Source organism: Manis pentadactyla, chromosome 5 (genome assembly GCF_030020395.1).
Source record: "Manis pentadactyla isolate mManPen7 chromosome 5, mManPen7.hap1, whole genome shotgun sequence".
NCBI classification, from domain to species: domain Eukaryota; kingdom Metazoa; phylum Chordata; class Mammalia; order Pholidota; family Manidae; genus Manis; species Manis pentadactyla.
Window position 1 is genome coordinate 157,971,344 of NC_080023.1, and position 23,808 is coordinate 157,995,151.

The window sequence follows — 23,808 nt, forward strand, 5'->3', positions numbered from 1 at the left end:
ATGACCAAGGCTAATCTAATACGTATTTCAATCTGTCAGATTTTTTTTTAAATGCTTAATGTATGTTTAGGACCATGCCAGAATGGAAAGAGTAAATCATAGAGACTTTTTACTTTAAATTTTACCACTAGAAACTTTTACTCTAGCTCTGAGTGAGACTGTGTTATACCCCATGTACTTGCTAAGTGCGCTATGTGTGTGTCTCCAGGACACATAATAAAGGAACTCAAGTTGGGGGACATTCATATTTATTAAGCAGTGACAGTCACTGACTGCATCAGGCAGTTTTGATACACTTTTTTAAATCTTAGATGAGGAAAACGCATCACTAAACCTTTCCTGGATTTAAGAACAGTCTTAAGTGAATTTGCATTTTATTCCTTACAGTAGTATGGACAGCTAAGGGAAGAAGTTAGGGCCAGGTTTTTCATATAGATCTTGTTTATTAGATTTCTCTGGCTGCATTAACAAGTTACCGTAAACTTAGCTGTTTAAAATAGCACTCATTTATTAACTGATAGTTTTGTGGGTCAGAAGTCCAGGCAGGCTTGTGCTTAGTGTTTGAGGTCAAAATGAATGTTGGCCATTTTCTCCAGGAAGAATCTACTTCAAGCTCCTTCAGATTGTTAGCAGAATCCCGTTCTTTGTGGCTGTAGGTCTGAAATCCCCATTTGCTTGCTGGCTGTCAGCCAAGGGCTGTTCTCTTCTCAAAGCAAGCTGCATGTCTTCTCACATTACCCCTTCCTAGTTTTAATCAGTAGTGGCATGTTGAGTGCTTCTTACTCTTCAAATCTCTGATGTCTTCTCCTTCCAGTTGGAGAAAACTTTGCTATTGAAGGGTTTACCTGTTTGGGTTAGGTCCACCTGAATTTGAAGGTCAACTGACTTGGGGCTTTAGTTACATATGTAGAATCCCTTTATAGCAGTTCTTAGGTAAGTATTTAAATGAATAAGTGTATGAAACTCTAAAGATGACATCTTTAGAATTCTGCCTACCCATTCTTGTATTTCTTGTATTAGATTTAGACCCCATATCTTACAACAGAAGTTTATGTTTTGCTCATACTATATATGGCTGTCATGAGTCACCTGGGTTTTGTTCCATGTGTCTGCAGTCCAGGATTTAGCCTGATGGATCCTTCTCTACCTGGGGCATGTGCATAGGGCAAATGAAAACTTAAAACTTGGCTCAAACAACTGCTCAAAAGGGTACATGTCATTTCCTTTTAGTTTCTTCAACCTGTTCTCTAAAGGAAATCACATGGTCATATCTGGGTTCACAGATCAGGGAAGTATAATCCTTTTTTCAGAGAAGGACAGTTTATTTTAGTGAACGGTAACTCCTGTGTCCCTTTGTCTCAGGGCTGGCCTGTGGTCATCCCTGGCTCTGGTCTCAGAGCCTCTGTGCCTTGCTTCCTTCAAGGCTGATGTGCAGTTCCTTTTCTGAGGAGAGTGGTAGATTGCAGTTTAGCCCATGTTAGTGTGCACTTTTCATTGTGCAGTTGTTTATTCATTGAGTGCCTGCACTAGGCCCTGGCCATATGGTAGCAAAAGTCATGATCATTGCCTTCAGAGAGTTTATGGTATAGTGGAAGTTCAAAGAACAGCAATTCTTTTGTTTCAGCCTTCCATTATAGAAGTTTTCAAAAATTCACAGAAGTGGAGAGAACATAGAATGAGCCTCCTTTTGCCATCTTGAGAGGTTATTCACATTTTGCTGTTTTTATTAGATTTACTGTCCCTTATTTATTTTATTTTTGCTGGAATGTTTTAAAGCAAATACCAGATATATCATTTTACTTGTATCTCTAAAGGGGACTTTTATTTTCATACTGACAATCTTTTTATTTCATCTATAAGATTAACTGTAATTCTTTAATGTCATTTAGTTCTGAGTCTTTGCTCAGTTATCTCAAAAATATTTTGTTTGTTAGTTGGCTAATTGGTTTGAATCAGGATCTAAATAAGGTCCACACATTGCATGTGTTAACATCTGTCAAGACCCTTTTCATCTGTAACAGTCCCCTCTCCCCAAATACCTTTTATTTGTGGAATAAACCAGATCACTTTTCACATTCTTCCTTTGATCAATAGCATCTTCATGCTGTTTTTTAACCTATTTCCATATGTCTTATTTTCCTGTAAACAGGTAGCTCTTGAGGTGTACTTATATTCAGGGCCAGTTTTTTTGGCACCAATATTTCCTAGGTGGTACTTCATATCAATGGATACATAATCTCTGATTTTTTCACTTTTAGTTAGGAAAAGTTGGATCAGTGAATTGAGGAGTTGTCAGACTAACCTATTTCTTGTAAACAGTATATAAGTAGGGACTTGTTTTTTAATTCCAGTATGACAGTCTCTGTCTTTTAATTGGGGAGTTTAGTCCATTTATATTTAATGTAGCTATACTCTTGGGTTTAAGTCTACAATCTTCTTATTTGTTTGCTATTTTCTATTTTCTATTTACTGTTACCTGTTTTTCCTCCCTTTCCTATCTTAGATTGAGTATCTTTTTATTCTGTTTTATGTCTTCTGTTGGCTTTTTAGCTCTATTTATTTCTTTTAGTGGTTTCTCTAGAGATTGTAATACGCATTTTAAGTTATCACAGTATACAGCTGACCCTTGAATAATGTGGGGGTTAGGGGTGCTGCCCCCAGTGCAGTTGAAAATTCATGTAAAACTTTTCATTCCCCAAAAACTTGACTATGAATAGCCTACTGTTGACCAGAAAGCCTTATTGATAACATAAATAGTTGGTTAACACATACTTTATATGTACTATATTCTGTATTTTTGCAATACAGCAAGCTAAAGAAAATGTTTTTTCAAATTGTCATGAATATCCAAAAAATTTCCCAATATGTTTATTAAGAAATCTGCATATAAGTGGACCTGCGCAGTTCAAACCAGTGTTGTTCAAGGGTCAACTGTACTTTGAATGTTATTTCACCATATCATAAGTAATGAAAGGACCTTATAACAGTGTATTTCTGTTTAAACTCCCATTATTTGTGCTATCATCATCATACTTCTTACTTTCTTTTAAGGGTTGTAGCCTTGTACTGTCTGTTTTCTAGTAGCTCAACTTCGTGTTCAGTTTTATAGTTATTAATGGCAGGAATATACCTTTAATTCTGTTGTGGCCAGAACTGGTCCCAGCTGATGTCTTGAAATCAATTGCAGTTGTTATTCTTTTTGGTGCTCCAAAGGTCCCATTTTTGCCAATGGGTCAAAATTTCTGTGTGTGTGTGTTTTGTTTTTTATGTGACACAATAGCCTTTTTTTTTTTTGGCATAAAAATCTTTTTACTGTAGAAGATTTCAAGCATATACGGAATGAGACGAACTTATACAGTGAATTCCCCTGCATCCATCACCCAGCTTTAATCCTTCACATCTCATGGCCCATTTTCTTTCATCTATACCCCCACCCATGTACTCCCCCTCCTATATTATTTTGAAGCAAATAAGAGACATCATGTCATTTTATCTATAAATATTTCAGTATATTTCTCCAAAAGTTAATTATTCTTTTTTAAAAATGCAATCACAACACCATTATTGTGCCTAGAAAAAAATGAACTAAATTCTTTTTTTAATTTTTTATTTTTTATTAAGTTATCATTGATACACAATCTCATGAAGGTTTCACATGAGCAACATTGTGGTTGCTACATTCTGACCCAATAATAGTCTTTGAGACTTATTTTTCTAGGCTTATCTTTTTAATTTCCTGTCCCAGACTAGAATCAGTAATTGCTGTCAGTAGTCTTTGGGACTATCTTTCTAGGCTTACCTTTCTAATTTCCTATCCCAGACTAGAATCAGTGATTGATATTACTTATTGAATGCCTTGTCTATGCCAGGAGCACTGGATGTGTTATCTTGAGTTAATTGTCTTAATGCTATTGGTCAGAAGTATTATCCTGAAGTGGAAGAGAAAATGGAAGCCCAAGAAACTAAATCTGCCAATGTCTGCCAACTATCATCTGAATACCATGTGGCAGAGGGTTGACTGACTATGGATCCCAGGGTCAAATCCTGTTTGAAGGATTGATGCCTGTTATTTATAAATAAAGTTTTATTGGAACACAGCCACGCCCATTCATTTACTATTGTCAGCAACTGCTTTTACACTTAAAACAGTAGAGTTGAGAAAGTACTAAAGCGACTTGCCTGAAAAGTCTAAAATATTTGCTCTCTGGCCCTTTACAGAAAGCTTGCTAATCCTCACTAGAGACCGATGCTTGTTCAGATTTCTTCCTACAGCTATCTTTTTCTGCCTATTGTTTCCTTCCTATGGGTGACTGTATTAAGGAAACAGACTTTTCCTCGTGATCATGCTATTGTAAACCCTCTAGATAAATGTACTTCCTAGTAATACCAGTTTTGTTCAAAAGAAAGAGCATGGGTATCAGTGTCAGTTAGCCCAGGTTTTAAATTCTGGCTCCACTTTGTAAAATGGGAGATATGATGCCATCTTTGCTGGATCGTTATGAAGGTAAAGTGAATTATGCCCAGTAAGTAACTGCCCACTAAAGGCCCTTTGAATGGTAATAATCCTGAAAAAATTTTGCTTCTAATTTAGAATTTTTCAGGTGAGTTCAGACAATGTCTGGCATAGTTACTGTACTGTACAGACACCTGTGGTGTCTATAGAGGGTGAGAGGAAGAGAGAGAACAAATTGGGAGACATGGAGCAGAGCAGTTGTGACTAGTGGAGGTCTTGATCATTATATTGTAAGATGTAGGAGATAAAATTGGAATATTAGGTTAATGTTAAACTTTGGTGGATTTGCAGGATGATAAGGTTCTCCTGGTCATGTTCAAACTTCTGTGGAACCATGCGATTCAGTCTAGAAGGTGATCATGAAGGTGGGAGACATTCTGACTTTAACCTGAGCAACACATCTGTCTGTCTTATGATTTGGAGTTCCACACAGATTTAGGCTGAACACATACTACTGAAAGTGTTCTTGGCTGATGTCATACGAGTTTGAAAGGACTTTGGTCAGGGCTGAAGATAGAGACTAAAACTATCCAGACAGCTGCAGTGCAGTGTGATTTGGACTAATTGCATGATTAGAGCATCTGTGGCTTTATGTTTGTAAAACAGACTCTAAAGTCAGACTGCATAGCTTCAAGATTTTGACTTCACAACCGCACAGTGAAGTGTAGTTTATTGAACCTTTCAGGATCTTTGTTTTTTCATTTGTAAGATTACAGTAATAGTAGTACTCAGCTCACAGGTGATATATGTAGGGTACTTAGCATGGTGTGGCATGTAATTAAATATATAATAAGTATTAGTACTTAATAGTACTATCGTAGTAGTAGTGGTTAATGTATTTTCACATTTTTTCTCAAATTGCAATCCCCATTGCTTAGTGCCTAATGAAAAGAGGGTGTTAACAAATACTTGTTGAATGAATGAATTGTAAACTTTAGCTTAATAGAAATGGAAACTTTCTAAATGTGCCTGTTAATCAGAAAATAAATGGGTTAATTACATACTTCATTCTACTGATTATGAAATGTGCTGGGGTGATTGTGTGATGTGTGCATTGTAAGTAATGGAAGGGAGGAAGGGAGTTTATGGAAGTTTCAGAGCTGTTGAATTTCCTTACTAGATGTGCACACTAAATAAATCCATTGAGAGAAAGGTCTCTGTCACTGCCACTTCCATGTAGGGGTATGTGTCCTCCACTGCTGTTGCTTTCAGCTGAGAACTCGCTCAGCCCTGCTAGATGCACTGAGTTGTTGCTTTCTCGGAGAGATCTTTAAGGTGATTTTGGTTATTTTGTCAAAAGAGATTCTAGCTGCAACACTGAGAGGAATGGGGTTTAATAGGAATGAGAATAGAAGCAGCTCTGGGATCAGCAGTGTGGAATGAGAGTTGATTTTAGGTGTTACAAAGAGTGAACATCTTCATTTTGATAGTCAGGTACCATATAGTGTATTTTAAAAACAAGCACATAAGAATGGTGATTTTGTGTATATCATTGCATAGCTTTTTACAAGACTTAAGAACAATGGGGGTTGTTATTTCACTTAAATGAAAATATTAAGTAAATGGGATACATACTATGGCAAAAATTGTGTTTGGTATTCTAGAATGACTGTAATTAGGAAACATTAGACAGTGTTCACAGATTGTCAATCAGTCAAGCGCTTTCCCTGTCTGTAAAAGGGAATAATAATACTTACGTTTAGGGTTGTTGTGATAATTAACTGAGATAATAATAGCACATGATGAGTGCACATAAAAGTAAGTATATTTGTGTCCATCAACAAGTCCTGAGTGCTTATGGAGGGCCAGGCACCCACAGAATTGCAGTCAGACATTCCTTCTGGCAATTATCATTTATAGAGCATCTCCTATGTGTCAGGCATTATGCTAAAGGCAGAGAAGACAACAGCTCATTATCTAGTGAGAGACACGTAAAATAGGTGCTAAGTACAAAGAGACACATGCAGTGTATGCAAAGTACAATGGGAGTCCAGCAGAGTGAGTGGCTCACTCTTCCTGTCTGCTGAGAAAACTATAAGCCTGTACCTTGTATAGGGGAGTCACCATCTGTGCTGGTTGCTGCACAATTCGTGTAGTCATTCAACAGATATTTAGTGAGTTTCTCCTATATACTAGGCATAGTGCTGGGCACTAGGGATTCAGTGTTGAACAGTAAAGAGAACCTCTGCCCTCTTGGAGTGTATACTGTAATAGTGAGATAGACATTAGTCATGTAATCATATGTATATGAATATTTGTAACAATGGTAAGTTTTATGAAGGTGAGATATATGGTGTTACGGGGGACTTCTATAGGTATGAAATAGGGAATTTGACCTGATCATGGAAGGCTTTCCCAGGGAAATCTCTGCACTTAAATTTATATATCCCCTTAAAACTTACATCCCCCTAAATTGCAGCTCCTTGAGGGAACTTTGTTCATTTTATTTGTTGTGTCTATCTTTGGTACCTAGAATGACACCTGGCACGTGGTAGGTGCTTGGTAGCTGTTTATTAAATGAATGAAGAGATAATTCATCTGAATTCTAAAGGGAAAGTAGTAGTTAATCAGAAAATAGGGGAGGGAAGGGATTTCAGGCAGAGGCAATAGCATGTGCAAAGGATCTGTGCAGGTAGGGAGCAGGTTACGTTTGAGAAATCAAAAGGAGTCTCAAACACAAAATGAGAGAGAGGAGTAAAGCTAGAGAAGAGTGCCAGGGCTAAGCTTCAGTGCCTTGGTAGCCACAGGAAAGATTTTGCTTTTTTTCTAATGAGCAGTTGATTTTAAGCAGCAAGTATCAGGATCCAGTTTTCATTTTGAAAAGGTTTCTCTCCTGCTTTGTGGAGGACAGACATTGGCAGAGGACTGTGGGGCAAGATTGAATGTGAAAGGATGCAAAAGGCAGCATCTGGACTTCAGACTTATGCTGCATGGGTGGGTGGTTGGGCCTGTTCTATAAGATAGGAACCCAGGAAGAGGCATAGGTTTGTGTGGGGGAAGATCATGAGTTTGGTCTTAAACATGTTGAGCTTGAAATGCCTCTGAGTGATGTGAGTGGCCACTGAGAGAAGTCTGGGCTGGGGATATCTGCATAGGGGTTCTGGTTGAAGCCAGGGCATGAATGAGATTGCCTAGAGAGAGAGGATGGAGGAGAAGTGAGCCTAGGTGTTGAAAAACTCCAGTGTTGAATGTCAGGCAGGAGAGGATGAAACTGAGGAGCAGCTGAGCAGTAGGAAGAGAGCCAGGAGAGTGCAGGGGAATCCTGGAGTGAAGGGAAGCAAATGTTTGAGAATGCGGAAGTGATCAGTTCTGTCCAATGTTAAGGGAGTGAGCCCTGGAAAACATCTAGCTTTTACAGTTCGGAGGTCCCTGGTGGGAAGTGAGAAAGTAGCAGCTGGAAGGGAGAGAAGGATCGAGGAAAGTTTTATATTCACTTAATCCTTGAGTTTTGTTAATATGTGAGGAGTTACCAGTTGAGTTACCGGTTGATGACATGTATGGGCTTCAGAGGGAGAGAACAGCCTGTACTGAGCCTGAAGGCTCAGAAGTGCATGTTTTGTTTAGGGGGCAGTGAGTCGGGTGTCCAGGGCAGCTGGAGCAGGGGGTGTGGGGAGGTACGGTAAGAAGTGCGTATGAAAAAAGTGGGACCTATTACAAAGGACTTGATGTAGGGGCTCTTGCAGGGTATGCCTCGACAAGGAACAAAATCTGTTGAGTTTGCAAAGCATAGTCTGAGAGGAGATGAGTAGCTGGGAGCTGTTAATGAAGGAAGTAAGGGAGAGGAAAGGGCAAACGAGAGAGGTTTACTGTCGTCTTTGTTCCTAATTTGGCTCAGGGAGTTTTAGGGAAGAATATATCAAGAAAAGCACTGATCTTCACTCAGGAAGATGTGTAGATAATGGAGAACTAACATGGCACAGAAAGTTGGAGGGGAGCAGATAGGGAATGGGCATGTAGGGGGTGATCTGCAGTCTTCATTTGGGAAGATGAGTCTGGAACGAGGGCAGCTTGACTAGCTGAAGCTTCAGGACTGGTGGGCTTACTGAGTGTGTTTGGTCATGTTCCCCTCACTACTGCTGCCGTTAATGACCAAGCTGTCTGACGAGGTTGTGGAGAAAGGGGAACCCTCCTACACTGTTGGTGGAATGTAAATTAGTTTAACCATTGTGGAAAGCAATATGGAGGTTCCTCAAAAAACGAAAAATAGAAATACCATTTGACCCGGGAGTTCCACTCCTAGGAATTTACCCAAAGAAAACAACTTCTCAGATTCAAAAATACAGATGCACCCCTATGTTTATCGCAGCACTATTTACAATAGCCAATATATGGAAGCAACCTAAGTGCCCATCAGTAGATGAATGGATAAAGAAGATGTGGTACATATACACAATGGAATACTATTCAGCCATAGGGAGAAAATAAATCCTACCATTTGCAACAACATGGATGGAGCTGGAGGGTATTATGCTCAGTGAAATAAGCCAGGTGGAGAAAGACAAATACCAAATGATTTCACTCATCTGTGAAGTATAACAACAAAGAAAAACTGAAGGCATGAAACAGCAGCAGACTCACAGACTCCAAGAAGGGACTAGCGGTTACCAAAGGGAAGGGGTTGGGGAGGATGGGTGGGGAGGGAGGGAGAAGGGGATTAAGGGGCATTATTGAAGTATAGTTGATACACAATATTATATTAGTTTCAAGTATACAACATAGTGATGTGACAGTTATATACATTACTAAATTCTCACCTCAACTAGTGTAAGTTGCTATCAAAGGGGCATTATTCGTGCTCACAATATAGGTAGGTCATGGGGAAGGCAGTATAGCACGGAGAAGACAAGTAATGACTATAGCATCTTACTACACTGATGGACAGTGACTGCAATGGGGTGTGTGCAGGGGGCTTGATAATATGGGTGAATGTTGAAACCACAGTGTTGCACATATGAAACTTTCATAAGATTGTACATCAATGATACCTTAATTTAAAAAAAAGCTGTCAACACATTGAGCTTTGAAGTCACAGACTGCTGGTACTGTTTGCCTTCATTTGTCCTTGCAAAGAACTAGAGTAGGCATGATGCTGGTTTTACTGCAGAGCAGACAATTTTTAGTGTTTCTTTGAGAGATAGAGGTCCTATGGCTCAGACTCTAGAGCCAGGCTGCCTGGGTTACAATTCTAGCTTCTCCATTAAGAGCTTAGTGACCTTGGACAAGTTGCTTCACCTCTCTAATGCCTCTGTTTTCATGTCTGTAAACTTAAGATAATAAGAAGACCTAATGCATAGATCCTTTTATCAAATGAGAAATGCACGTAAAGCACCTAGAATAGTGTTGGACGCATTTTAAGTGCTCAAAAATTGGTAGCAATGACCATAATTGTTTGCGGTCTTGGATACTGTCATTCTACTGCTAACGCACCAGGTGGCGGCAGAGCACTCATGTTAAGCTAACCCATGTTCTGCAAGGATTTCTTGGAATTGTTTTCCTCACATCCCTAATTTGTGCACTGTGAAATTCTTTGTTTCTTTCCCTTCTCTCTTTAGTTGCATTCAGACTTCTGGTTGAAACTCATTTGTTTTGAGACTCTTATTTAAAATTTTTAAGTTTTCTTGGTTAAAGTAGCATATGGACACAGTAAAATATCAGATAATGTACAACAGCCATGAGTGAAAAGCAGCAATCCATCACATGGCCCACCTTCTCCTAATATCTGGCCTACCCCTCAGAAGCATCCAATTTTTTTTTTAGTTTTTTATTAAGGTATGGTTGATATACACTCTTATGATGGTTTCAATGAAAAAACAATATGTTTACTACATTTACCCATATTATCAAGTCCCCACCCACACACACCCCAATGCAGTCACTGTCCATCAGTGCAGCAAGATGCCACAGATTCATTATGGGAAGCACCCATTTTTAACTTTTTATTACCATTTAATTTTGAATAGCTGAATTTTATGTTATCTCAACCAAAATATTTAGTGTTGTAACTATTAAATAATATTTCTTGGGGTTTGATACAGTAAAAGTAGAATGGTTTTTATTATGTGTCTACTTTGTGCCAGGCACTGTGATGGGGGTTCTTCGAAGTCTGTTGGGGAGGAAGTTAGTACAGTGTGGTAAGGGCTTTGGGAGAGTGTGTAGGAGGGAGGGCACTTGGCCTGTCTTGAGATGAATTGTCAATGAAGGCTTTCTGGAAGAGATAGCATCAGAGCAGAGGTAAAAATAGGACCTGGTTTGGCAGCTAAAAAGCACAAGGGAGAGGTACTCCCAGCAGTGAGTAATAGGGTCAAAAACAGATGGCGAGAGCATGGTATCTGGGGTGCTGCAATGGGCTGGAGGGTAAGATTCTGGAGTTGGAGGTAGGGGTATGGGGATGAGGCTGGCACAGAGAGCATTTTGTGCTGTATCAGAAGCTCTGGATCTTGCTCTGAGGATGATAATGAACCACCCAAGGGGTTCCACAGCAAAGTAACATGTTTACATTTGTGTTTGTAAAAATCACTCTTGAAGTAGTTTGCAGAATGGATTGTGTGGCTTGAGACCAGTTAGGAGATGATTGTGACAGTCTGGGTGAGAGATGGCAAGGGCCTGAAATGAAGCATGACAGAAGCCAGAGGGCGGGGATTGCATTTGAGAGATGCAAAGGAGAGGGGCTTGATGCAAAGCTTGGAGGGTAAGGGAAAAGTTGAGAATGGTTCCTGGGTTCCTGCATTAGGTAGTTGGGTGCATTGTAACACTTGTACATGAGCCAGAAAGTCCAGGTGAATAAATAGAAGTTTGCAAGCTTATTTTAAGTGTGTTGAACCTGATTTCGCTTTGGAGACATCTAAGCGGAGACCTAGTCTGGTTGGAGTCAGAGGAGACACTCTGCCATTTTTTAGCTTTTTACCTTCCTCAGGTTACTTACCATCCCCATATTATGGGGATGATAATAACTACCACAGGGTCCTTAGGATCATTCAAAGGAAGAGCATCAGAAATGCCCAGGTATGGCCAGGGCAGGTGACAGTGGAGGTGGTTTCTTTCTTTCTAGGGTTCAGAAGGACTAGCATAGAGTGCCTTCAGGTTTGTTGCTCTTTCTGTGAAGTCAGCAATTTTTGGTAATGTAGTGTCCTGTGGAAAATAACTGCTTAAAAAATGAAATCCTGTATAGCTCGTAGTTTAAACCTTCATAGGTTTTTTGAATTTTATTTGTCATCCAAAAAACACATAAGCTTTTCCCAGTCATGGTGAATACCACCATTTATCATTGACTTTTTCCTCCTGTTTAGAAAGCATGCACCTTCATTAAATCAAACCTTGATCCCAGCAATGTGGATTCCCTTTTCTATGCTGCCCAGTCCAGCCAGGCCCTCTCTGGGTGTGAGGTGAGTCCAGCTTCCTACATTTGTTATTACTTTAAGTTGTAAAATGTATTTTTAAGAAGGGAGGGTCATGTCAGATTGTTATTATTTTTAATAATAAGAATCCATTAGTGTGGATGGGAATTCCATTCTTGTGAATTTTTTTTTTCTTAAGGAAATAGAGTTTCCTATAGTTGCCTCTCTTCTGGGAAGCCTTGATTTTTCTTTCCATCTCCCTTTAACATTTTAAAAGTTTCAAAGTAAAGGAAGAATTCCCCCAAACTGTATTTCTGGCAGTCCATTTTATTGAACGTAAGAGAACCATGTAAGTAGATGAGTGACTTGCCAGAATCTTTTCAAAAGTGTTGTGCTGAGGTTTTGCCAACGTGGAATTATGGTGTCAGAGGAGTTGGGGGATGATTGTGAGCTAGGCCGAAGTGTGATTTTGGCAGTTGCTCGGCATGCTATCTTTGGCATGTTTGCTGTAATGGCCGGCACCTGCTCTAAAACTGTGTTTGCCAATCCTTTCTTAGATCTCTGTTTCAAATGAGACCAAAGATCTGCTGCTGGCAGCTGTCAGTGAAGACTCATCTGTTTCCCAGATCTACCATGCAGTTGCAGCCCTAAGTGGCTTTGGCCTTCCCTTGTCTTCCCAAGAAGCACTTGGCGCCCTTACTGCCCGCCTCGGCAAGGAAGAGACTGTGCTAGCGTAAGTCATTACCCCGAGCACTTCTCAGGCTTCATTTGTGTCAGGTGCTGTCCTGACAGGGTTCAGCCATTGGTCCAGCAAATATTTTTTTGGCCTCTGCTATGTGCCAAGTGCTTTGCTAGGCCCTGGAGACATAAGGCACGTCAGGTCTCTGTTCTCGTGGAGCTCACTTAGTTATGGTTTTCCTCACGTTGCTCAGACAGAAGGAAACACTGAGTGAGAGCAGAAACACACTGCCACATAGCAACAGAATTGCCTTTTGAGGTTAGAGACCAGAGACCGAAGCAAGGGTCTAGGAGATTAGTGAGGCTGGGGAGCCCCGTGCATCTCTTGTTGAGGCTCAGCCAGGACACAGTGACATGCTGGTGGTGGAGACTGCACTGAAGGAGGGCCTACTGGGGCCAGTGAAGTAAGAGAGAGCACCTGGTGGGGAAGTGCGTGCTCAGAGGGAGACGGTTCTAGGCTCAGACCTGCTTCTCTGCCCAAGGCTAAGGTGAAGGAGAAGCATCTTACAGGAAAGACACTCTGAGCAACTCTCCTGTTTATTATAAATTTAAATATTGTAACTGAATTAAGGATGTTTACAGAACTTAGGAGTGATAGTATATGTAGTTTTTTTTCTTTAGCACTAAAACTCCTCACTTGAAATGGTATATGTATTTTTTGTTTCTTTGTTGCAACCCCTGAAAGTGAGTGGGGCACGTGGACCTCCTGTTGATTGTTTAGCAGAGGCTGGTGACAACAGTTCCCTATTGCAGAATAGTAAAGTTGTTTCCAGGGTTTTTTGCTAAGAACCAAAATATTTTTTAATTTGAAGCTTTGTTCACAGTTGGCATTCTCTCTGTCATTCTCACATCCTACTCATATTCTCGTGCTCAGTAATCAGGGACTTTGGGGCTGATACTTTTCTCAAGGCTGACATCTTTGTACACCCTTTGCCCAGTGCTTGGCCCTTGTGTCCTTTGGTGTTAGGTTATATGATTTTGATCTCTTCTCATAATCCTTTGTGGAGTGCCTCCCCAATCTCCATCATCCCATGTCATGATGTCACTGTCAGTGCTTCACTTGATACAACCTCCTAAGGAAAAGTCTTTCCATTTCCCTCTGAGCAAGAAGGAAAACCTCCCTATTCAAAACCCAGAACAAGAAAAAATATAAAGAAAGCACATCCCTTTTGGAGTCAGTTAGACTTGGGTTTGAATACCAACTCAGTTCCTTCCTAGCTGTGTGATTTTGGGGAGGTTACTAACCTTCTGAGCCTCATCTGTATAATGAGACCATTAATCCTTACAACATGGAACAAATGTCAGGATTAAATGAAAAAAGTCCATGTGAAGTGCCTAGTGCAGTGCCTGGTTTTTTACAGACATACAGCGAATGGCGTGCCTTCTCCTCTGGAGTACTTCCCTCTTAGGTCCCTTTCTTAGGGAGCTAGTCACTTCCTTGCATGTATTGTAGTTATTTCCGTATTAGATTGTAAGCTTGTTTATTTGCCGTGCTCATAGAGTCTGGCACTATGGTGCCCCATGAAGAGTTTAAAAAGTCTGACACTATACTTTGTGTTTCTGTTCTCTTGTAGAACACTTGTAGGTAGGAAGAGGACGGCATCAGATAGAATTGTGTTCAAAGCCAGACTCTTCTACTTAATGCCTCTGTGACTATGAGTAGGCTGTTTCAACCTGCCTAAACCTCAGTGTTGTCATATGTAAAGCAGAGAAAGATATAGTAATTCTCATAGAATTATTAGGAAGCTCAAACCAGCAGGATGCCTTATATATTACTAATTTGCCCTATTTAAGGAAATTTGATATAAATAGGACTCTTCTAAATGGGTCTTCTACATTTAAGTGGCTTATTTTTGGAAACAAATGTTCATAAAGTTGTCTAGAATGGAGAAAAAATACTTGTAGGTTTGAGTGAATCATCTGAAAAGATGCCATTGTGGTCTCTCATAGCCCAATTGTTTTTGAATCATCTGCTGTTTATTAGCAAGACAGGATCTGCTTTCTTAGGATCTGTTTGAATATAGTACTCCAGAGGGAAAGAAATTGCTGACTGGGGAATAAGTAATTAAAGCCAGTGACAAAACTTTTCAAAAGCTAAGTGGATTAATTTCATTTAAAAAACTTATGAGGTTGTTAACAGCAGGATGCTCACTCCTCCCAAAGAAGAGAAAAATGATACCGTAATCGAAAAGTTTTTTCTAGGCTCTCTTAGCATCTTTTCTGGGCTCAGCATTTATTATCATGGGCAGATACAGGATTTTTATCTTGTTTGGAAATTCAGGTATCATTTTCTCAAGTGCATTATAACAATAAGCATCCCATAGGAGTCATTTGAATACTCTGGGGCTTCCCTCTCTGAATTGTGACTCCTCTGTTTTCCAGTTTGTCATCTTAATGGAATTAGTTTTCCACGGAGGGAATCTAAATTGTTATAATCTCAACAAGAGCAGACAAATTCTTGCTGTAAATTCCCTAACACATTGACTTGATAAATGGTGGTTTTATGCAAAGGCCCAGTCATCTCTTGGGAATTTGGAACCTTTCTGGGGTTGAGCAGCAGTCAGCTTAACCACCAGAGGTCCTCAGCTTTCTCCATTCCACCCAGAAAAACACCATTTATATTTTCGAAGTTATTTGCATTAAGAGAATAGAATCTAATAAAAAATCTGATGTGTACATACCTACCACATTCCATTTTAAAAGTTTATCTTAGAGAAATATATCATAATTAGTTAAAAATGCATGAATAAGCCATAAAAAGAATGAAGTACTGATATATGATCCAAATGGGTGAACCTTGAAAACACTGTGCTAAGTGAAAGAAGCCAGACACAAAAGGTCACATGTTACATGATTCCGTTTATATGAAATACCCAGAATAGGTGAATCTGTGGAGACAAAATGCAGATTAATGGTTGCCAGGGACTGAGGGAAGGAAGAAACGGGAAGAAAATCCTTAGTGGGTATGGGGTTCAATTCTGGACCGAAGGAAATGTGGAACTAGACAGAGGTGGTGGTTGCCCAGCGTTGTGAAATATACTGAATGCCACTGAACTGTTCACTTTCAAATGGTTTATTTGTTACGTGGAATTCACTTCAATAAATAAAAATAAAATATGTGTGTAAATAAGGGTTATAGCATTTTATGACCTAGTGAAACATGTTATCAGTTGGAGATTCAGTGAGTAAATTATGCCACATCTAAGCAGTGCAATACTGTTACTTTTACTAAGAATGAAGTCTATTTATAAGTATTCACATGGGAGGATGTATATAATATATTAAGTTAAAAACAAATTAGAGAAGTTATCTAAAAACTATCTTCTGAGGATAGGTGTTACAGGAATTTTAACTTTCTTCTTTTATAATGTGCTATTTGAGACATGAAAAGATGCTCCACATCACTAATCATCAGGGAAATGCAAATTAAAACCACAATGAGATATCACCTCACATGAGTAAGGGTGGCCAACATAGAAAAGACTAAGAACAACAAATGTTGGTGAGGATGCAGAGAAAGGGGAACCCTCCTACACTGTGGGTGGGAATGTAAGTCAGTTCAACCATTGTGGAAAGCAATATGGAGGTTCCTCAAAAAAATAAAAATAGAAATACCATTTGACCCCAGAATCCCACTTCTTGGAATATACCCAAAGAATACAACTTCTCAGATTCAAAAAGACATATGCATCCCTATGTTCATCGCAGCACTTTTTACAATAGCCAAGATATGGAAGCAACCTAAGTGCCCATCTGTAGATGAATGGATAAAGAAGATGTGGTACATATATACAATGGAATACTATTCAGCCATAAGAAAGAAACAAATCCTACCATTTGCAACAACATGGATGGAGCTGGAGGACGTTATGCTCAGTGAAATAAGCCAGGTGGAGAAAGACAAATGCCAAATGATTTCCTTCATTTGTGGAGTGTAACAGTGAAGCAAAACTGAAGGAACAAAATGGCAGCAGACTCAGAGACTCCAAGAATGAACTAGTGGTTACCAAAGGGGAGGGGTGTGGGAGGGCAGGTGGGGAGGGAGGGAGAAGGGGACTGAGGGGTATTATGTTTTGTACACATGGTGTGGGGGATCATGGGGAGAACAGTGTAGCACAGAGAAGGGACAAGTTGGTCTGTGGCATCTTACTACACTGATGGACAGTGACTGCATTGGGGTATGGGTGGGGACTTGATAATATGGGTAAATGTAGTAACCACATTGTTTTTTCATGTGAAACCTTCATAAGAGTGTATATCAATCATACCTTCATAAAAAATTTTTAAAAATGTACTGTTTGAATTTTTAACAAATACGTACTTTTATAATCAGTAAATGAAATGAAAAAGAGAATAAAGTGGTTTTAGAACCGAATCTTGTATTCCTTTCATCTTATTTGATGCCTGAAGAATGAGTGACTTTCAGGTCTCCCAGCAGTGTGATGATAGTACAAGTGTAGCCATTCAACATGTGTTTACTGAATGCTTCCTTTTTATATTGCATTAGTCTGGTTTCAGAGCAGTTGTTCCAAATTCTACACAGCAATCTTATATGTAGTTCTACAATATTTCTTTGGAGTAACAAAAGTAGAAAATTAACAGCCAGCCAGTTGCTGCCTAGCACAGTACATCATACAGCATGGGGGTGCCAAATACACCTTTGCTGAATTGAATCCTGTTCTTCTTAATAGTGTATCTCCTCTAATCCTAGTTAAGTCTTAGTCTCTGTTCTGTATGTGATGGCATGAGGAACAAAACAGATTTTCAGAGACAGGTGAACCTGTGCTCCCTCTCTTCTCTCTGCCCACCATACTGTTGCTGGGATTCCCTTCTCACAAGGTGTAGTGATCTTTGTAAAGTAACTGTCACATCTTTCCCAGTGAGATTGTAAATAAGCTCCTTAAAAGCTAAGATTATTTTACACATCTAAAGAATAAGAGCGTGATGTTTGTGAAGGTGTCCTGATATATATAGGAAGGGGTAAGTAGGTGAAAGGAGACTTGCCATTCATTGGGGTTCTGCTCTTTACTTTCCAGAACAGTCCAGGCTCTGCAGACAGCATCCCACCTATCCCAGCAGGCTGACCTGAGGAGCATTGTGGAGGAGATTGAGGTGTGAATTAATTTTGCTAAATGAATTTCCTAGGTCCTTTCTCTGAAACTCTTTAGAAGCATCTTGCAGGTAGACATGTGTGATTTGTTACAGCTAGTTACATTGCTTTTCATATCCATGGCACACATACATTCTTTATATCAGAGCATTATATAGGCTAGTGTAATTGGACCATCAATTAGGCAACAAACCACTTTTCCAGCCTTTTGTAGGTGCATTCTCATAGTCCAGATTACAGAGCCTAACAAACCTGAAATTCAGATACTTTTTCTGCCACCTACTACTTTGTAATCTCAGTCAAATTAATGTCTGAGCCTCAGTTTCCTTATTTGGTGGTTGTAGGAACAAGTGAGGTTCTGAAGTTCCTGGTATATAATAGGTGCTTGGCAGGTGGTCACTGTAGTTTTTATTATTACTCTGTCCTTTGCCCAGGACCTCCTGCTGCTCAGGGACTGTATAGCCAGCAGTGACAGGCAGTCCTGACAGTGTCATCACTGGGTACCCCCCAGGCACATTAGCTGTCTCGTCATGTTGTCCAGGGGAGGAGTATGTCTCTTCATCCTTTAGGGCATTGGCTAAGAAAGAGAAATGGTCTGCTTTGAAGGTTGTATCCACATGGTTGGCCACAGAGTCCATCTTTGCACAGTGCTTTCTGGCTACTCCACAGTGTGGCCCACTGGTCTTATGCCTGGAGAGCTGGTGCCTTGACTGCCGTGACACCCAGGTTTGGTCTCGAGTTGAGTGGTCAGGAAGGACCCTGATCGGAGCTGCAGAAGATTCGATTCTCTTCCAGTGCCTGTGTGATACACTTTTCTATCTGCCTAAGCACCTTTTTTGAGAAAGTACTAAGTGACTAAGGTGGTCTCCAGATTTAGAGTGAGATTTCTCAAATCTCACTGTCTGCACTGAAGTGACAGTGATTTGTGTATCTCATTTTGGTTATCACTTAACTTCTAACACGCTTGTGATTTGTTGTGACAGGACCTTGTTGCTCGTCTGGATGAACTGGGAGGAGTGTATCTCCAGTTTGAAGAAGGACTGGAAACAACAGCATTATTTGTGGCTGCCACTTACAAGCTCATGGATCATGTGGGGACTGAGCCATCCATCAAGGAGGTGCCGGTCTAACAATTCTCAGGCGCGAAACCCAAAGGGGTTTTTGACTTTATCTGCTAAGCATAGTTTTTTTCAGAGAAGGCAGTTCATGCAGCTTTGGGGTGTAGTTACTCAGCATCTTGAGTTTGGCACTGAGAATGAAAAGTAGAAAAACGTAATGCCTATCCTCCAGAAACTGGTTGTCAGTGGGATAGACATGTAAACAAATTGTTACACTTGCTTTATGTGGGGTACCTCCATGTCACAAGGTAGTGGTAAGGAAGCCAAGTGTGTTGCTCTTGTTTCACCTCCCTCCTTGTTACTCCCTTACTGCTAGTCTTATGAATGCTTTCCTCGTTGGTGGCTCATGCAAATCCTCTTTCTCTTGTTAAGTGTTGTTAAGTGCCCTGTACTTCAAAATTGCCTGTTCTTTCCTCTGTCCCCCATCCTTAGCATGGCTAAATCTTAGGTTTAAATCTTCACTGATTGACATAGTTCACTGAGAAGCATGTGTGTCTACCAGACATCCACCAAGAGTTAATTCTTTTTTTTCTTTTTTCTTTTTCAAGAGGAGCTTGTTAACCTGAAAGAAACTTTAGTTGGAATGTGTGTGGGAAGTCTTTGAGTAGGTCCCTCTTTGTACCCCTTGTTTGTGAGGTTACCAACCCTTGATCTGAAGGATTTAAAATACAAGCTGCTGTTGTTTTAATTTTAGGAGAAGTTTGCGTTCCAAGTTAGAACTTATATTTCTTTTATGCATTATGAGTTCTGTGCCAAGTTTCTTCAAGTAAACAGTAAATAATTATCTGTCCTGAGTAATTTGGATTAATTTCATATTTTCTCCAGGGGATGTGATCTAATAATTTATTCATGTATTGGCATTCTTCTGTTGTCTTTTCCTTCATAGTAAATTGTAGAAGGTCTAGAGATATCATACTCTCAATTTCTGTGCAGGAATGGGGGTCTTATGGTACAATCCTTTGGGGATTCTCCTATACACAGTGTAGTAGAAGAATTGGTGGTATTCCACATATACAGCTTAAACTTTTTCTTCTTTATTTCCAAGCTTCTACTAACCAGGTATTTGGCTAGAGTAATTTTGCTGTCACTCCTTCTGACATAACCATTCTGGTGAATAGTCAGCCATTTTAACATGTCAACAGCTTAGTGATGGAAAATGTAATTGGTATAATTAAAGAAAATTATTTCATGTTGACTTGTGAATAACACTGTGGGGAACAAGGGAGCTCTTTTGTTAGAGGGTAAATTTTAAAAAACAAAACTGATTGAAGTGGAAAATGTTTCCTCTTAAGCAAACAACCTCCTCTAGAATTTTAATAATGCCTTTTAGGTTCTACTTTAAAAAAATAATTGCTTTCAGTTTTCTCCTTTAAGCAGCCCATTAGTTCTTAATGGAGAGTTATTTTAGTTTCTTTCTAATGTACATTTTGGCTATAAGGTTTGGTCTTGAAAATACAAACTTAGGCCTGATGTGCTGCTGAAAGGTGGGTTGGGAGGGGAGGTAGTTTAGCTGGGAGGGTGAGGGCAATCCGGAAAGAACATATCTTACTGTTTAAGGACTTTGGAGACAAACACCTACATGTGGATTTTGGTTTTGCTTCCCCACCCCCCACCCCCCTATTATAACTTGTAGATGTTACTTACCCTCCTTTAGCCTCAGTTCCCTCATTTGGAAAAACATTGATAACATCAGTCTTTTCAAGGTTTTTGTCAAGATCTGAATTACTGCATGTAACCTTACATATCACACAGTGCCAACATATATAGGCATTGAACAATGTATTTTGTAATATACTTTCATATCTCAGTAGTTATCTGAGATTGTCTTGCATTTGTATAGTAAACATTCAATAAATGGTTGGCAACTAAATGCATGAATTTCAGTTTGTACTAGAAGATGGAAAAAACAACCAAATCCAAGTTTTATGTTTAAATGTAGAATATTTGCTTTTACCACCCTCTGCCAATTTGGATTAATGGCTAACAGACCTTCCATATGAACACTAGAAACAGACAGACTTGAGCCAGGTCGGGAGGGACGGGTGGCTCTCCCACCTTCCTGCTGCAGGAAGATCTCAAGCTGGGTCTCTCTCCTTTCAGGATCAGGTCATCCAGCTCATGAATGCGATCTTCAGCAAGAAGAACTTCGAATCCCTCTCAGAAGCCTTCAGTGTGGCCTCTGCCGCTGCCGCGCTCTCCCAGAATCGCTACCATGTGCCGGTTGTGGTCGTGCCCGAGGGCTTTCCTTCTGATACTCACGAACAGGCCATCCTGCGAGTATGACTTCCATGCCCAAAATATGCTGCTCAGATTGCCATTTCCAGTATAAGGCTTTCAGAAATCTAAAGACCGCCCACAGTCCATTGTAACCCCCATGAGGACATACCCATTAAATGTAGAGTAAGGCTCATTTACCTAAGCCTGGAAATGGGAACATGACCACTGGGTGACCTAGTCAGAGAATCCTTCATAGACGCCTTCAAATCAAAACCCTTTTTTCCTAAAGGATTTTAAATAGTAAGGCTTTCAATAAATTAAGTGCAAGAATATTGCATTTCTGGTTCAGAACCCCAGATGTGTAGAAAAGTTGCTTCTAAAATGTATTTTCCAGTACCAGAACTTTCTGAAGACATTATTTTAAGAGCTTTTAAAGTTTCTAAGTAGTTCTGGTGCTTATGGTTATGAAAATACCAGGTCTTCTCCCCTCTGGTGCCGATCGTGTGTCTTTCTGCCTCTTCATAGCATGGCCCTCACTGTCACTTGGCACTAAGCATGGACTTCTCTTTTGTGTTAATTCTTAGAACAGAGCAAATGCACAAATCTTGAATATGCTTAGAGTTTTCATCTCAGATAAGGCATTTGTTGCTGTTGTTTGGAAACCAGTGCTAAAATCTTCATAAGAAATCAGCATTTTATTTATGTCCAAACATTGGGGTTCCATATAGGACAGTTTGATCTGTCCCATCAGGTCTCCTGCTTTGATGGCCCCTGCAAATATTCTCCTGAGGAAGTGCCCTGTACTTCCAGTGCCTCTCCTTTCCCTATGTACAACTTGCAACCCCTCAGCAAAGACTGGGGTGAGAAATAACCTGATTAATACAGTTCACCATGAGTCGGGGGTTCAGAGAGCAAAGTAGAAAACATATTGGCTTTGAAGCAAGATAAGTTGTGGTTTGAGTCCTAGACCAACTACTTAACTGGCCGTGTGGCCTTTGGTAGTCCCCTAACCTCACAGGGCCTCAGTTTCTTCATCTGCAAAATAGGGAGTGTACTATCTATCTCAGACGATTCATGGGGGGATATATGTGAAAGGCCTAGCCTGGTATCTGGCAAATAGTTGACTTTCAACAAATGATAGTTATTAACATTATCCTTATTTCTTCAGTTTTCCCATTGCTCTTACCTTCCTAAAGTATTTTTCTTGTTAAGGATTTTTTTTAAAGATACTTCAGTAGGGTAAATAGAACAGGGGGTCAGAAAGAAGAAAACATAACTGGCTATGTGATGTGGGGCCAGTCATACATATTCTTTCCTGGGCTCTGCAAAATGAGATCATTGGGCCAAGTCATCCCTAAGATTTTCTCTACCTCTGATATTCTATAGTCTATCCCATTCCCAGTCAAATGTGTTGTCGTCTATCTAATCTCTGATAGATGGTAGACCAAAGGTTGGTGAAGATTTCCTGAAATGAGGTGTTTCTTACACTGCACAGAGCTCTTTTCTTATAGATAAAGTACCCCAGTAACAAACTTCTATGCTCCCTCAGCCTTTGTTGCTACAATAATTTTAAAATTTATTTCCAGCTACTGGTCACCAATGTTCTGTCCCAGCCTCTGACACAGGCCACTGTTAAACTAGAGCATGCTAAGTCTGTTGCTTCCAGAGCCACTGTTCTCCAGAAGACATCTTTTACCCCTGTAGGGTAAGTCTGCAGTGTATTTTTGCAGAGTGTCATTATATTTGTTTTGGAAAGTTAGTCTGCAGCCAGTATAGCCCAGATGAATATGAATGTTACCAAGACCATAAAACCAAATTTACCTAAACTTTGGTTAGGTAAATTTGACTTTCTGGCATCAAAAATCTTGTATTTATATAAGAAAAGGATTTAAAAAATGAAAATAATTTTGTTTTAGTTTTACTCTTTCCTTCTCTATTTCTTATCTCTGTTTTGTCATTGTGCTATAAGTAGCCAGTTTTAAATATAATGTTTTATTCTGATGTATGAGTAATACATATTTATTGTTGGAAAAATATGAAGAGCACAAAAAGAAAATATAAATCACTCATAATTCTACCACCCAGAAATAACTACTGTTATTACCATTTTGCTGTCTTTTTTGTTGGTCTTTTTATATGCATATAAATATGTTTGAAAAATTGAATTAGAATTCTGCTTTTTCTATAACAATGTACTGTGAACATTTTCCCCATAGTATTAAATGTTTTTCTACAGTCTCATTTTTAATGGTTGCATATTATTGTTGTGTAAGTTTTTTAAAATTAAGGATCAGTTTTTATATGAAACTTTGTTGAATGTTAAATTGGTAAATTAATGAAATCAGAAAGTGAGTTTTAACAATAAAATGCATTTCTTAGTCATAAAGATGCACAGGCAACATGAGAAATTAAGCAAAATCATTTTTAGGAATGATCAGTGGAATGGTGAAATATATTGGGTATTTTACTATATTGTTAAGAGTTAATAATCCTCTACATTTTTTTCCCTTTAAAATAAAAGTTATTGATACTTTTATTAAAGTAAGATGCCCTTTTTAGGAAATACACAAAACAGGAGAAGTAGAAATAGTACAAAAAATTACTTACAATTGTGCTACCCTACACCAACCTCGTTGAACATTTCTACTCTTTTTTCTTTTAATATCATTGTGATAATACTGTAAGCTTATGTGTTTTGCATTTAATTGTGGAATGCTACCCAAGGGAGGTGGGATTTTAGGAACTGAGAGTGGGCAACAAAGGAAAAGAAGACTTTGG

General features: G+C 39.4%; 1 protein-coding gene across 2 annotated transcripts in view; it reads left to right on the top strand.

Moving 5' to 3' along the window:
• The window catches only part of RPN2 (ribophorin II), a 65,059-nt gene that overhangs the window by 10,709 nt on the left and 30,542 nt on the right, over positions 1–23,808 (top strand). For both annotated transcript variants that reach the window (XM_036902334.2, XM_036902335.2), the window contains exons 3-8: positions 11,800–11,895; positions 12,405–12,580; positions 17,622–17,697; positions 18,679–18,813; positions 20,914–21,090; positions 22,617–22,735. In XM_036902334.2, coding sequence (XP_036758229.2) covers positions 11,800–11,895; positions 12,405–12,580; positions 17,622–17,697; positions 18,679–18,813; positions 20,914–21,090; positions 22,617–22,735 — 779 coding nt within the window. The remainder of the gene's footprint in view (positions 1–11,799; positions 11,896–12,404; positions 12,581–17,621; positions 17,698–18,678; positions 18,814–20,913; positions 21,091–22,616; positions 22,736–23,808) is intronic.